General features: G+C 40.4%; 1 protein-coding gene across 1 annotated transcript; it reads right to left on the bottom strand.

Annotated features, from left to right (window-relative positions):
* Positions 1-1,881: 1,881 nt before the first annotated feature.
* On the bottom strand, positions 1,882-3,426 carry LOC311143514 (2-oxoglutarate receptor 1). Its single transcript, XM_084179342.1, has 2 exons — positions 3,402-3,426; positions 1,882-3,293 (listed from the first exon to the last, which is right to left on the bottom strand). The coding sequence occupies exon 2, from the start codon at positions 3,262-3,264 to the stop codon at positions 2,236-2,238; it is 1,029 nt and encodes a 342-aa protein (XP_084035468.1). The 5' UTR covers positions 3,265-3,293; positions 3,402-3,426; the 3' UTR covers positions 1,882-2,235.
* Positions 3,427-13,155: the final 9,729 nt, after the last annotated feature.

Raw genomic sequence — 13,155 nt, 5'->3', positions numbered from 1 at the left:
AGTTCCTTTCCTCTTGCCATAGTGAGCTTATTACTAAGGGAGAGCTAAGGGAACAAGGGAGAATAATTCAGAATGTTCTGGTCCAGAAATAGCAGTGTGTATATATATATATATATAGATAGATAGATATATGCACTGTACAATCATCAGTCTCTTCCATTTGCTGTTATTCAGCAGTAACAAGGTGAGGAAATATTGGTCTGCTTATTAGACACTGATTTGACTATTACCTGCCTAAGACAAGCTTCTCTCTGCAGGAAATTGCCCTGACTCTCAACTGTGCAGTAAATAAGTCGAATGAATGAAGACTCATCTTCTTTCAAACACCTCATTCATTTTATTGCAAAAAAAAGTGTTTTCTTCAAGGTTCTAATCAAGGCAGGAACCACCAGACAGAAAGACAGACAAACAGACAGACTCTACTGTCTAGTCTACTCCCTACAGATCCCTCTTGCTTCCTCCTAGCTGTGGTATGAGGAAGGGAAATTACTCATACCCACAAACAAGGAGAATAGCTTCTCAGACAGTTAACATAAAATGTACTGTATTATTTTCTATGCTCCTGCTTTGTGGTTCCAATCCTACTGTTTGAGGAAGTTCAGATGTCTGGATTATTATTGTGTACAGACAGGCACATTTAGTGAAATGTGAAATCACTGTTGATTTTTTACTGTTGGCTGATGTGAACAAACATGGTCCACCTCCACAAATGGATCCTTACACAATCAGGATATAATGTCATGTAAAACTTGTCGTACATATACAGTGAGGGAAAAAAGTATTTGATCCCCTGCTGATTTTGTACGTTTGCCCACTGACAAAGAAATGATCAGTCTATAATTTTAATGGTAGGTTTATTTGAACAGTGAGAGACAGAATAACAACAAAAAAATCCAGAAAAACGCATGTCAAAAATGTTGATTTGCATTTTAATGAGGGAAATAAGTATTTGACCCCCTCTCAATCAGAAAGATTTCTGGCTCCCAGGTGTCTTTTATACAGGTAACGAGCTGAGATTAGGAGCACACTCTTAAAGGGAGTGCTTCTAATATCAGTTTGTTACCTGTATAAAAGACACCTGTCCACAGGGGTCAAATACTTATTTCCCTCATTAAAATGCAAATCAACATTTTTGACATGCGTTTTTCTGGATTTTTTTGTTGTTATTCTGTCTCTCACTGTTCAAATAAATCTACCATTAAAATTATAGACTGGTCATTTCTTTGTCAATGGACAAATGTACAAAATCAGCAGGGGATCAAATACATTTTTCCCTCACTGTATTTCTTCCCTATATAACTGATTATTATTATTCACATTTGAAAGCTTTCTGAGCTTTTCTACTAATCTTCCCCCACTCGAGAGCCAGCCAAATGAAAGGAAAAGGTTCACAGCTTTTCTAAGTGAATCGCAAGGGCAATCACCTGCATCGTAGTCTGATATACTTATTAAAGCTATGACTCTATAGCTAGATCATAGGTGACAGTGTTTTATCCTCAGTCCAATATTTTGAGGCAATATTTGAGTCTAATATTGTAAGTCTTCTCTGTTCTTACATTTGATGTTCTAGTGCCTCTTGGGCAATTCAGAAAGCTGATTGAAGACCTTATTACTGATTAATGTTGTTGTTTTTTATGACCATGTTTTTCTTTCTGCTTGCATTTAGTATTTATATTTTGATGTGTGTATTTTCTGTAATTTATTTAATTCAGGGCTCATCTATAAAAGAGACCTTGGTCTCAGTATGACTCCCTGATAAAATAAAGGTGAAATAAAATAAAAGTCCAATATTTACTGACAGTGATTAACACATTTTATTGATTAAACTTCAGCATACCAACATGTTAACATTATTATATGTTGTATGATTGTACAGCTTGTTATAATGCAATGTATTGCCAATAAAAGACTGACCCAGAAACCTAGAATTTCCAAACTGAATCCAGTCTACTCAAGATAAGAGCCCACTGCTGTGATTTATCTTGCACTGCAGTAAACAGAACCAGTTTTATGGCTTGAAGATTTTGACAATATCATTAATGTTCAGAAACATGGTCACCCTAGAAAGACAGCATCTAATAAAGTTACTCAAAGGCGAGCAGTATATTTGTAAGTTACTAAGTTAGTAAGTAGTAAAGAGAACATTTATATTGTCAAAATCCAAAAGCAGACTTCTGTGTTTTGAAATGAAATAAATCAACCATATGTATATAAAATGTTGTGTAATATTTTGACTCAGCTCTTTGGCAGGTTAGCCTGTGACATACTGTTGCTGCCTGGTTGGCCGATCACGGCCACCATGATGGGCCTCTTGGTCTTGAGAAACTGGGGTCTCCAGCCGAGGAGGCCAAGGACCGCCTGGTGGAACCTGTCTCCAGCCAGCGTGTACAGAGCCAGGTTGAAGAAGGTGTTGAGCCCTGCCAGGGGTCTGGAGATGGTGTAGGCTGCATTGACCCCCCTCAGTAGCATACAGGGCAACAGTCTTTGGGCTTCCATCCGGGTGTAAACCCGCAGGGCACGGAGGATGTGGAAGGGTGTGAAGCATAGCACAAACACAACCAGGATCAGCACAGTCAGCCTGCGGGCACGCACCCTGCTCGGACGGCTCTCATGGGGCCCACCGGCCAGCTCACATGCAACACGGGCGTAGCTCAGGCACACCACCACTAGGGGGAGTAGGTAGCACAGGACTGTGAGTAGCCAGCCATAGACCCACACCACTTCTGGATCATTACTAGCAAAATCTAGGCATGAAGTCATATTGTTCTCAGTCTTCTCCACAGTGATCATGTAGACCATGGGTATAATCTCCAACACAGATATGAACCACACAGCCAGGCAGGCGATGACACCCCAGCTCGTCCTCTGCACCTGGGCTGCCATCAGCGGGTGGACCACAACCACATAGCGGAACACACTCAGGCAGGTGAGGAAGAGGATGCTGCCATACAGGTTGAAGTGGAAGCTAAAGCGGACAATGCGACACATGACCTCGCCCATGATCCAGTCGTCATGGATGTAGTAGTGGACCAGGAAGGGCAGACACAGAACATACAGGAGGTCTGCCAAGGCAAGGTTCACCATGATGATGCTGCTGCTCTTCCATGGGCGCAGCCTGACCACGTAGATGATGATTGAGGTGATGTTACCCACAAGCCCCACTATAAAGATGATCCCATACATGAACGGAAGGTAGTATCTCTGTATGTACTCATCCACTGGGAAACATTCAGAAGTCTTATTATCACTGTCTTCGCTAGTCATGGTTGTGTTGTGTGAGCCAACAAATTGACCTAAGACAGACACAAGTGGAGATTGCACATGCTATTACAATAAAAATCATAGAAAGAAATAGAAAATCATAGAAATAAATTATATGGGGAAAATGCATCTGTTCTTACTATTAGCTGCAGTGTTGCTCCAGTATCCGTGTGTCACTTCTGAATTTCCTGAGTCTTCAGGCAGCAGTCAGTTTTAACAGCATCCCAGAGCCCTCCCCCAAAGACTGTGTACCACCGCCACCCAACTGAGGAAGTGTAATACACCCATTATTTCTTCAGCAGGGTGCATTAGATGTCCTTACAGCTTTAAAGGTCTCAAAGGTCTACTCAAACTAAGCCGACAAGAATCAGTAGTAGTGATTTATACAGTACAGTTGTGATTTGACACAATGGTTAGATTACTTGAGATTGGTGGGTTTAAATAGAAAATAAAACATTATACCATTACAACCTAATTAAGAGTGATTTTAGGTCACTAATTAAACCAAATTGTGCAACAACTTACTTGTACATGTTTTTTTGTCAATGCATGTGATTTACTGCAGTTGTTGTTTTTCAGACTTCCCTGATCCCAGATACCTGGAAGATGTGTCATGTCTGTTTGCTTGACTGAGTTCACAAACAGCAGACATACCTCTAAGTTATTGTTCAACTAAGAATGATCATGTAGAATGTCCGTTCATTTCCTTATTAGACAGCCTGGTCTCATAGACTAGACGTAATATTGTAAACGTAGATCCGGATACTCAAATTAGATGGTTACTTAAGGCAAAAACAAAATAAGGTGCTTGGGTGGGCTTATAACGCGGACGTCTAGCAACCCAAAGTTTGGGAGCTTGAATCTCATCACGGACAACTTTAGCATTTTAGCTAATCTGCAACTTTTCAACTACTTGCAACTTTTTACACTACCAGTCAAAAGTTTGGACACACCTACTCATTCAAGGGTTTTTCTTTATTTTTGAAATTTTTTACATTGTAGAATAATAGTGAAGACATCAAAACTATGAAATAACACATATGGAAACATGTAGTAACCAAAAAAGTGTTAAACACTCTTGGCATTCTCTCAACCAGCTTCATGAGGTAGTCACCTGGAATGCATTTCAATTAACAGGTGTGCCTTCTTAAAAGTTAATTTGTGGAATTTCTTTCCTTCTTAATGCATTTGAGCCAATCAGTTGTGTTGTGACAAGGTAGGGGTGGTATACAGAAGATAGCCCTATTTGGTAAAAGACCAAGTCCATATTATGGCAAGAACAGCTCAAATAAGCAAAGAGAAATGACAGTCCATCATTATTTTAAGACATGAAGGTCAGTCAATACCGAACATTTCAAGAACTTTGGAAGTTTCTTCAAGTGCAGTCGCAAAAACCATCAAGCGCTATGATGAAACTGGCTCTCATGAGGACCGCCACAGGAAAGGAAGACCCAGAGTTACCTCTGCTGCAGAGGATAAGTTGATTAGAGTTACCAGCCCAAATAAATACTTCACGAAGTTCAAGTCACAGACACATCTCAACATCAACTGTTCAGAGGGGACTGTGTGAATCAGGCGTTCATGGTCGAATTGCTGCAAAGAAACCACTACTAAAGGACACCAATAAGAAGAAGAGACCTGCTTGGGCCAAGAAACACGAGCATTCAAGGCACACTTAACCAGCATGGCTACCACAGCATTCAGCAGCGATAAGCCATCCCATCTGGTTTGGGCTTAGGGGGACTATCATTTGTTTTTCAACAGGACAATGACCCAACACACCTTCAGATGACCTGGCCTCCACAATCCCCCGACCTCAACCCAATTGAGATGGTTTGGGATGAGTCGGACGGCAGAGTGAAGGAAAAGCAGCCAACAAGTGCTCAGCGTATGTGGGAACTCCTTCAAGACTGTTGGAAAAGCATTCCAGGTGAAGCTGGTTGAGAGAATGCCAAGAGTGTGCGAAGCTGTCATCAAGGCAAAGGGTGGCTATTTGAAGAATCTCAAATATAAAATATATTTTGATTTGTTTAACACTTTTTTGGTTAATACATTATTCCATATGTGTTATTTCATAGTTTTGATGTCTTCACTATTATCCTACAATGTAGAAAATAGTTTAAAAAAAAGAAAAACCCTTGTATGAGTAGGTGTGTCCAAACTTTTGACTGGTACTGTAGCTACTTTGCAACTGCTGAGCATGTTAATCAAATCAAATCAAATTCTATTTGTCACATACACGTGTTTAGCAGATGTTATTGCGGGTGTAGAGAAATGCTTGTGCTTCTAGCTCCGACAGTGCAGTAATATCTAACAAGTAATTTCTAACAATTTCACAACATATACCCAATACACACAAATCTAGTAAGGAATGGAATTTAAGAATATATACATACAGTGGGGAAAAAAAGTATTTAGTCAGCCACCAATTGTGCAAGTTCTCCCACTTAAAAAGATGAGAGAGGCCTGTAATTTTCATCATAGGTACACGTCAACTATGACAGACAAATTGAGAATTTCTTTTCCAGAAAATCACATTGTAGGATTTTTAATGAATTTATTTGCAAATTATGGTGGAAAATAAGTATTTGGTCACCTACAAACAAGCAAGATTTCTGGCTCTCACAGACCTGTAACTTCTTCTTTAAGAGGCTCCTCTGTCCTCCACTCGTTACCTGTATTAATGGCACCTGTTTGAACTTGTTATCAGTATAAAAGACACCTGTCCACAACCTCAAACAGTCACACTCCAAACTCCACTATGGCCAAGACCATAGAGCTGTCAAAGGACACCAGAAACAAAATTGTAGACCTGCACCAGGCTGGGAAGACTGAATCTGCAATAGGTAAGCAGCTTGGTTTGAAGAAATCAACTGTGGGAGCAATTATTAGGAAATGGAAGACATACAAGACCACTGATAATCTCCCTCGATCTGGGGCTCCACACAAGATCTCACCCCGTGGGGTCAAAATGATCACAAGAACGGTGAGCAAAAATCCCAGAACCACACGGGGGACCTAGTGAATGACCTGAAGAGAGCTGGGACCAAAGTAACAAAGCCTACCATCAGTAACACACTACGCCGCCAGGGACTCAAATCCTGCGGTGCCAGACGTGTCCCCCTGCTTAAGCCAGTACATGTCCAGGCCCGTCTGAAGTTTGCTAGAGTGCATTTGGATGATCCAGAAGAGGATTGGGAGAATGCCATATGGTCAGATGAAACCAAAATATAACTTTTTGGTAAAAACTCAACTCGTCGTGTTTGGAGGACAAAGAATGCTGAGTTGCATCCAAAGAACACCATACCTACTGTGAAGCATGGGGGTGGAAACATCATGCTTTGGGGCTGTTTTTCTGCAAAGGGACCAGGACGACTGATCCGTGTAAAGGAAAGAATGAATGGGGCCATGTATCGTGAGATTTTGAGTGAAAACCTCCTTCCATCAGCAAGGGCATTGAAGATGAAACGTGGCTGGGTCTTTCAGCATGACAATGATCCCAAACACACCGCCCGGGCAACGAAGGAGTGGCTTCGTAAGAAACATTTCAAGGTCCTGGAGTGGCCTAGCCAGTCTCCAGATCTCAACCCCATAGAAAATCTTTGGAGGGAGTTGAAAGTCCTTGCCCAGCGACAGCCCCAAAACATCACTGCTCTAGAGGAGATCTGCATGGAGGAATGGGCCAAAATACCAGCAACAGTGTGTGAAAACCTTGTGAAGACTTACAGAAAACGTTTGACCTGTGTCATTGCCAACAAAGGGTATATAACAAAGTATTGAGAAACTTTTGTTATTGACCAAATACTTATTTTCCACCATAATTTGCAAATAAATTCATTAAAAATCCTACAATGTGATTTTCTGGATTTATTTTTCTCATTTTGTCTGTCATAGTTGACGTGTACCTATGATGAAAATTACAGGCCTCTCTCATCTTTTTAAGTGGGAGAACTTGCACAATTGGTGGCTGACTAAATATTGAAGAAATTTGGCTTGGCACCTAAAACCCTCACAAACTTTTACAGATGCACAATTGAGAGCATCCTGTCGGGCTGTATCACCCTCTGGAGAGCCCTGCAGTTGCGGACGGTGCAGTTGCCGTACCAGACGGTGATACAGCCCGACAGGATGCTCTCAATTGTGCATCTGTAAAAGTTTGTGAGGGTTTTAGGTGCCAAGCCAAATTTCTTCAGCCTCCTGAGGTTGAAGAGGCTCTGTTGCGCCTTCTTCACCACACTGTCTGCATGGGTGGACCATTTCAGTTCGTCAGTGATGTGTTTACCAAGGAACTTGAAGCTTTCCAACTTCTCCACTGCGATCCCGTTAGCTTACCCTTTCCCTAACCCTAACCTTAACCCTTTTAGCTAACCCTTCCCCTAAACATAGCCTTAACCCTTTTAGCTAACCCTTCTCCTAACCCTAACCATAACCCTTTAACCTAACTCCTAAACTTAACCTTAACCCTAACCCTAAACCCTAGCCTAGCTAACATTAGCCACATAGCTAATGTCAGTCACCTAGCCACATATCTAGAATTCGTAACATATTATACATTTAGGAAATTCTTAACATATTATACGTTTTTCAAATTCATAAGATATTGTACATTTTGAAAATGTGTAACATATAATATGAATTGTAATTTGTAACATGTCATATGAAATAGGTGATGGACATCCACAAATTAATACAAACCATACGAAACTTAATATATCATACTAAATGGAGTGTCTCGGATTTACATTCTGAATAATATGAGATGCTCTGAGACCAGGTTGCAGCCACCGAATAGGCCTACCACAGAAGGGAAATAATATTTTCATGCCACTTTGATACCGAAGTGACTTAGGGTTAGTGTTAGCGAAAATGCTCTCCTAACCTGCTACGAAAATCACTTTGTATCGAAGTGGCGTGAAAAGAGTGTGTCCACCACAGAAAGCCAACAATTGTCCGGTGAATCGTCCCTTGACGAATGCATTTGATAATAGAAAGTACCTTTCAAATAACTTGATAGAAAACATTCCACAGTGATAATGAATGATTCTCTGATGATGGTCCAGTTTCTCATGTAGTCCTGAAAAACAGACAGGAGGAGCATGACATCTAGCGGCCATAAACTGAAATTGCATATGTTTGCAATATGATTGATACATTATTATGAAGATATTTTGATATTTTGAATACACTGAGCAGAAATAGATTTAATTTGTTTGTTCTTTAAATCAAATCAATTTTCAGTCAAGCCATTAAGTCAGCCCAACCAATTTTTAAAAAAATGTGAGTGCCTTATGTTCTGGCAAGAATAAACAATAATGCTAAATTACGTCTACATGCGATGCATTGGCAAAATTCTAAGGTTGATTACATTTTCTACAGTTTTTAAACATATAACTTCACATCGCAAATACAGAATATTGTTGTCAATATTAAAGTGGTCGTTTTTTACCACTAGATGGTGCATAATATCAGAAACTGATTCTGAAGAGAGCAGAAAAGTAATGTAATTGTATTGTAGTTGATGGAATTAATATTATATTAAAACTAGATAGTATAATACATGTTTTTTCCTCTCATCTGAGCAGTATCAAACAGTATAAGATAGGCAATGAAGACTGGGAAGTTTGAATCACAGACAATGACTCTAGTAGGTAGATGTATCAAGTGATATTTATGGCTGTGCTGACAAGCACCGACAAGTGTAGGAGGGACCTGGGCACTAGACAGCCATCACTTTTACATTGACCTTCTACCCACCTTCAGATTGGCTCAGGATAAATCAGAAGGTCTGATGCACATACTGGAGAGATACTGTCGACCTCTTTTCCTATTTCTATGCACAGTACTTCTTCCTTCATCTCTAGCAGTCTATGTATCTCTCTCTTAGTCTTTCACACATTCTCTCACACACAAACACAGAGAGACAAACAGGTTTGAACAGGTTTCGTAGGACTTTACCCTTTTATCCAGTAATATTGTCTCATAGTTGTATTGCTTGAATTTCTCAGATCTTATTGATTGAACACATCGACTGTGAACATTTTCAGCAACTGAACAGATAAATAATGGGTAATGCCAAAGAAATCCAGCACAACCATGACTGCTGTTGAATAGAGAATGCCTCAAGGTTGCTGCTATACTTCAATAAAAACATCTCCAGAGTGTGTAGTAAGTCGCTCTGGATAAGAGCGTCTGCTAAATGACTTAAATGTAAATGTAGTGTAGGCTACTATCGTACTAGGAATGGGACAAGCATTTTGCTACATCCGCAATAATATCTGCTAAAAATGTTTATGTGACCGATAAAATTTGATTTGATTTGATGATGGAATAGGAAATTACCTCAATGTACGTATTATGATGTAAATAATACATGTGTGTGGGTATATCAGAGCAGCTTACCGATCACTGCACCTGTACACAGCCCATCTGTAATAAGCCCACCCAACTACCTCATCCCCATATTGTTATTTAATTTGCTCATTTGCACCCCAGTATCTCTATTTGCACATAATCTTCTGCACATCTATCACTCCAGTGTTAATACTAAATTGTAATTATTTTGCACCATGGCCTATTTATTGCCTTACCTCCATAACTTACTACATTTGCACACACTGTATATAGATTTTCTATTGTGTTTTTGACTGTACATTTTGTTTATCCCACATGTAACTCTGTGTTGTTGTTGTTTTTATCGCACTGCTTTGCTTTATCTTGGCCAGGTCGTAGTTGTAAATGAGAACTTGTTCTCAACTGGCTTACCTGGTTAAATAAATAAATACAAAATGTGTGGATGCCATAGAGGGGTTGGTAATAATAATTAGGATCTATTACAAAAAGGGTAGGTAACGATTTTGAACAAGCACTCATTCAAAAATATGGCATAATTTGTTTATATTGTTTGAACATTTAATGACAAAAATGTTGTTTTTTACAATGTTTTATCTTATAAATTAGCTTGAAAATGGCAACATAGCACACTGAGGAAGGATTATTCAGTTTGATGCCTCAACAAGTCCAAAGAATAACCCAAGGGTGGCTGTTTCCACTCTCATGCTCTCTGTTTCCATATCTCAGTCTGTTTGACTGTGACATTTCTCCAGTCTAGAAGGGAGCAAGGTGGTGACCTTTCCACACACAGCTCTGATGTCTCTGCTTCATTCTTTTGAAGGGGATAGTCAATGTGACAAGATCAAAGATTGTACCTCTCCTGTGAGTCAATATTTAATCTCACAGCTGTATAAAATGAATGTGACATCTGAATCTAGAGCTGAATATAGGTAGAAGGATGGCATGAATGGAACTTCATAGTGCTAGAGGTTTCATAAATCATTTAGCCCGCTACTTTATATAGCAAATAAACATACAAACCATCACACAAAAATAAATATTTCGTCTTTTGATGTTGGCAATGACCAAATGGTGCTGTTGATAAAGTTAATTAATAAACTATCAAAAAACGTTTTAATTATCACTGAAACACTGTATAGATGTTTGATCAGTCCCCTTGGTAATTCCAAGTCTCCTCCCCAACCAATTAGCAGAGAAAGAACCACATTAGCACTGTGCCTCATCCAAAACTAGAACTCTCTGCATTAGACCATGCTTCCCTATCAACTACATGGTAATAGACGCTGGAAGCACTTCAATCAGATTTCCAGATTTATTGTGAGTAAACCACTTTACAGTAGATTACAATGTACATGGCTGTATCATTTTATAGTGCATTGCGCTGCTGTATGGCCCACCTCTGCTTGCCAGCCACATGGTTGGCATGGAGGGTGCCATGTTGTGGAATGGCCAGGGTAGTGGAGCCTGGTCAGCAGGCTTCCCCCACCACCAGTCTGGCATTCCAGTCTGGTCATCTTTTTTCTGATGCCTACAACAATACCGGCTCATCATTCCACAGATACCACTTTCAATTTAGTGGAAGGAATGTGTTTGTCTCCATAAATACCTCCATAATCCCATATCTGGCACTCAATAAATGACAGGGAAAAGACATGTTCCATGGTTATGTGGCGGAATATAGGCAGTCTGTCACAAGAGATTAAATAATGACAAGGACATCCTGTGACTTACTGACTAGAAATGGACCAGCTGTGTGTAAATGTCTTAACAAGCTATAGAGTCCCACTAAATCCTCACAATCTTCCTTAGATATATTATCCTTTCAGAAATGTCACACGTACAGTGGGGAGAACAAGTATTTGATACACTGCCGATTTTGCAGGTTTTCCTACTTACAAAGCATGTAGAGGTCTGTAATTCTTTATCATAGGTACACTTCAACTGTAAGAGACGGAATCTAAAACAAAAATCCAGAAAATCACATTGTATGATTAATTTGTAATTAATTTGCATTTTATTGCATGACATAAGTATTTGATCACCTACCAAACAGTAAGAATTCCGGCTCTCACAGACCTGTTCAAACAGACTCCAACCTCTCCACAATGGCCAAGACCAGAGAGCTGTGTAAGGACATCAGGAATAAAATTGTAGACCTGCACAAGGCTGGGATGGGCTACAGGACAATAGGCAAGCAGCTTGGTGAGAAGGCAACAACTGTTGGCGCAATTATTAGAAAATGGAAGAAGTTCAAGATGACGGTCAATCAACCTCGGTCTGGGGCTCCATGCAAGATCTCACCTTGTGGGGCATCAATGATCATGAGAAAGGTGAGGGATCAGCCCAGAACTACATGGCAGGACCTGGTCAATGACCTGAAGAGAGCTGGGACCACAGTCTCAAAGAAAACCATTAGTAACACACTACGCCGTAATGGATTAAAATCCTGCAGCGCACGCAAGGTCCCCCTGCTCAAGCCAGTGCATGTCCAGGCCCGTCTGAAGTTTGCCAATGACCATCTGGATGATCCAGAGGAGAAATGGGAGAAGGTCATGTGGTCTGATGAGACAAAAATATAGCTTTTTGGTCTAAACTCCACTCGCCGTGTTTGGAGGAAGAAGAACGATGAGTACAACCCCAAGAACATGATCCCAACCGTGAAGCATGGAGGTGGAAACATCATTCTTTGGGGATGCTTTTCTGCAAAGGGGACAGGACGACTGCAACGTATTGAGGGGAGGATGGATGGGGCCATGTATTGCGAGATCTTGGCCAATAACCTCCTTCCGTCAGTAAGAGCATTGAAGATGGGTCGTGGCTGGGTCTTCCAGCATGACAACGACCCGAAACACACAGCCAGGGCAACTAAGGAGTGGCTCCGTAAGAAGCATCTCAAGGTCCTGGAGTGGCCTAGCCAGTCTCCAGACCTGAACCCAAAATAAAATCTTTGGAGGGAGCTGAAAGTCCGTATTGCCCAGCGACAGCCCCGAAACCTGAAGGATCTGGAGAAGGTCTGTATGGAGGAGTGGGCCAAAATCCCTGCTGCAGTGTGTGCAAACCTGGTCAAGACCTACAGGAAACGTATGATCTCTGTAATTGCAAACAAAGGTTTCTGTACCAAATATTAAGTTCTGCTTTTCTGATGTATCAAATACTTATGTCATGCAATAAAATGCAAATTAATTACTTAAAAATCATACAATGTGATTTTCTGGATTTTTGTTTTAGATTCCGTCTCTCACAGTTGAAGTGTACCTATGATACAAATTACAGACCTCTACATGCTTTGTAAGTAGGAAAACCTGCAAAATCGGCAGTGTATCAAATACTTGTTTTCCCCACTGTATATGTGGTGTTCTACCTTGTAGATTTCCATAAATTCAAAGGTTTGCTAATTCAGTACATCATTAGTGTGTGATGTCCCCAAGACTAATGTTAGGATTGATACATTATGTACAGCTGCTGGTGTGTCCTGCATGCATGCATGTGTAACAGAATGGCCACACAGTGGTTACACATGCATGTCACAGGTAAAGTACAGGT

This window comes from Coregonus lavaretus (assembly GCF_964263955.1).
Source record: "Coregonus lavaretus genome assembly, chromosome: 16".
Classification (NCBI taxonomy): domain Eukaryota; kingdom Metazoa; phylum Chordata; class Actinopteri; order Salmoniformes; family Salmonidae; genus Coregonus; species Coregonus lavaretus.
This window is presented reverse-complemented; position numbering and strand designations above follow the sequence as displayed.

Coding starts and splice junctions, on each gene's coding strand:
- LOC311143514 (XM_084179342.1), bottom strand. CDS start 3,264: ATGACTAGCGAAGACAGTGATAATAAGACTTCTGAATGTTTCCCAGTG.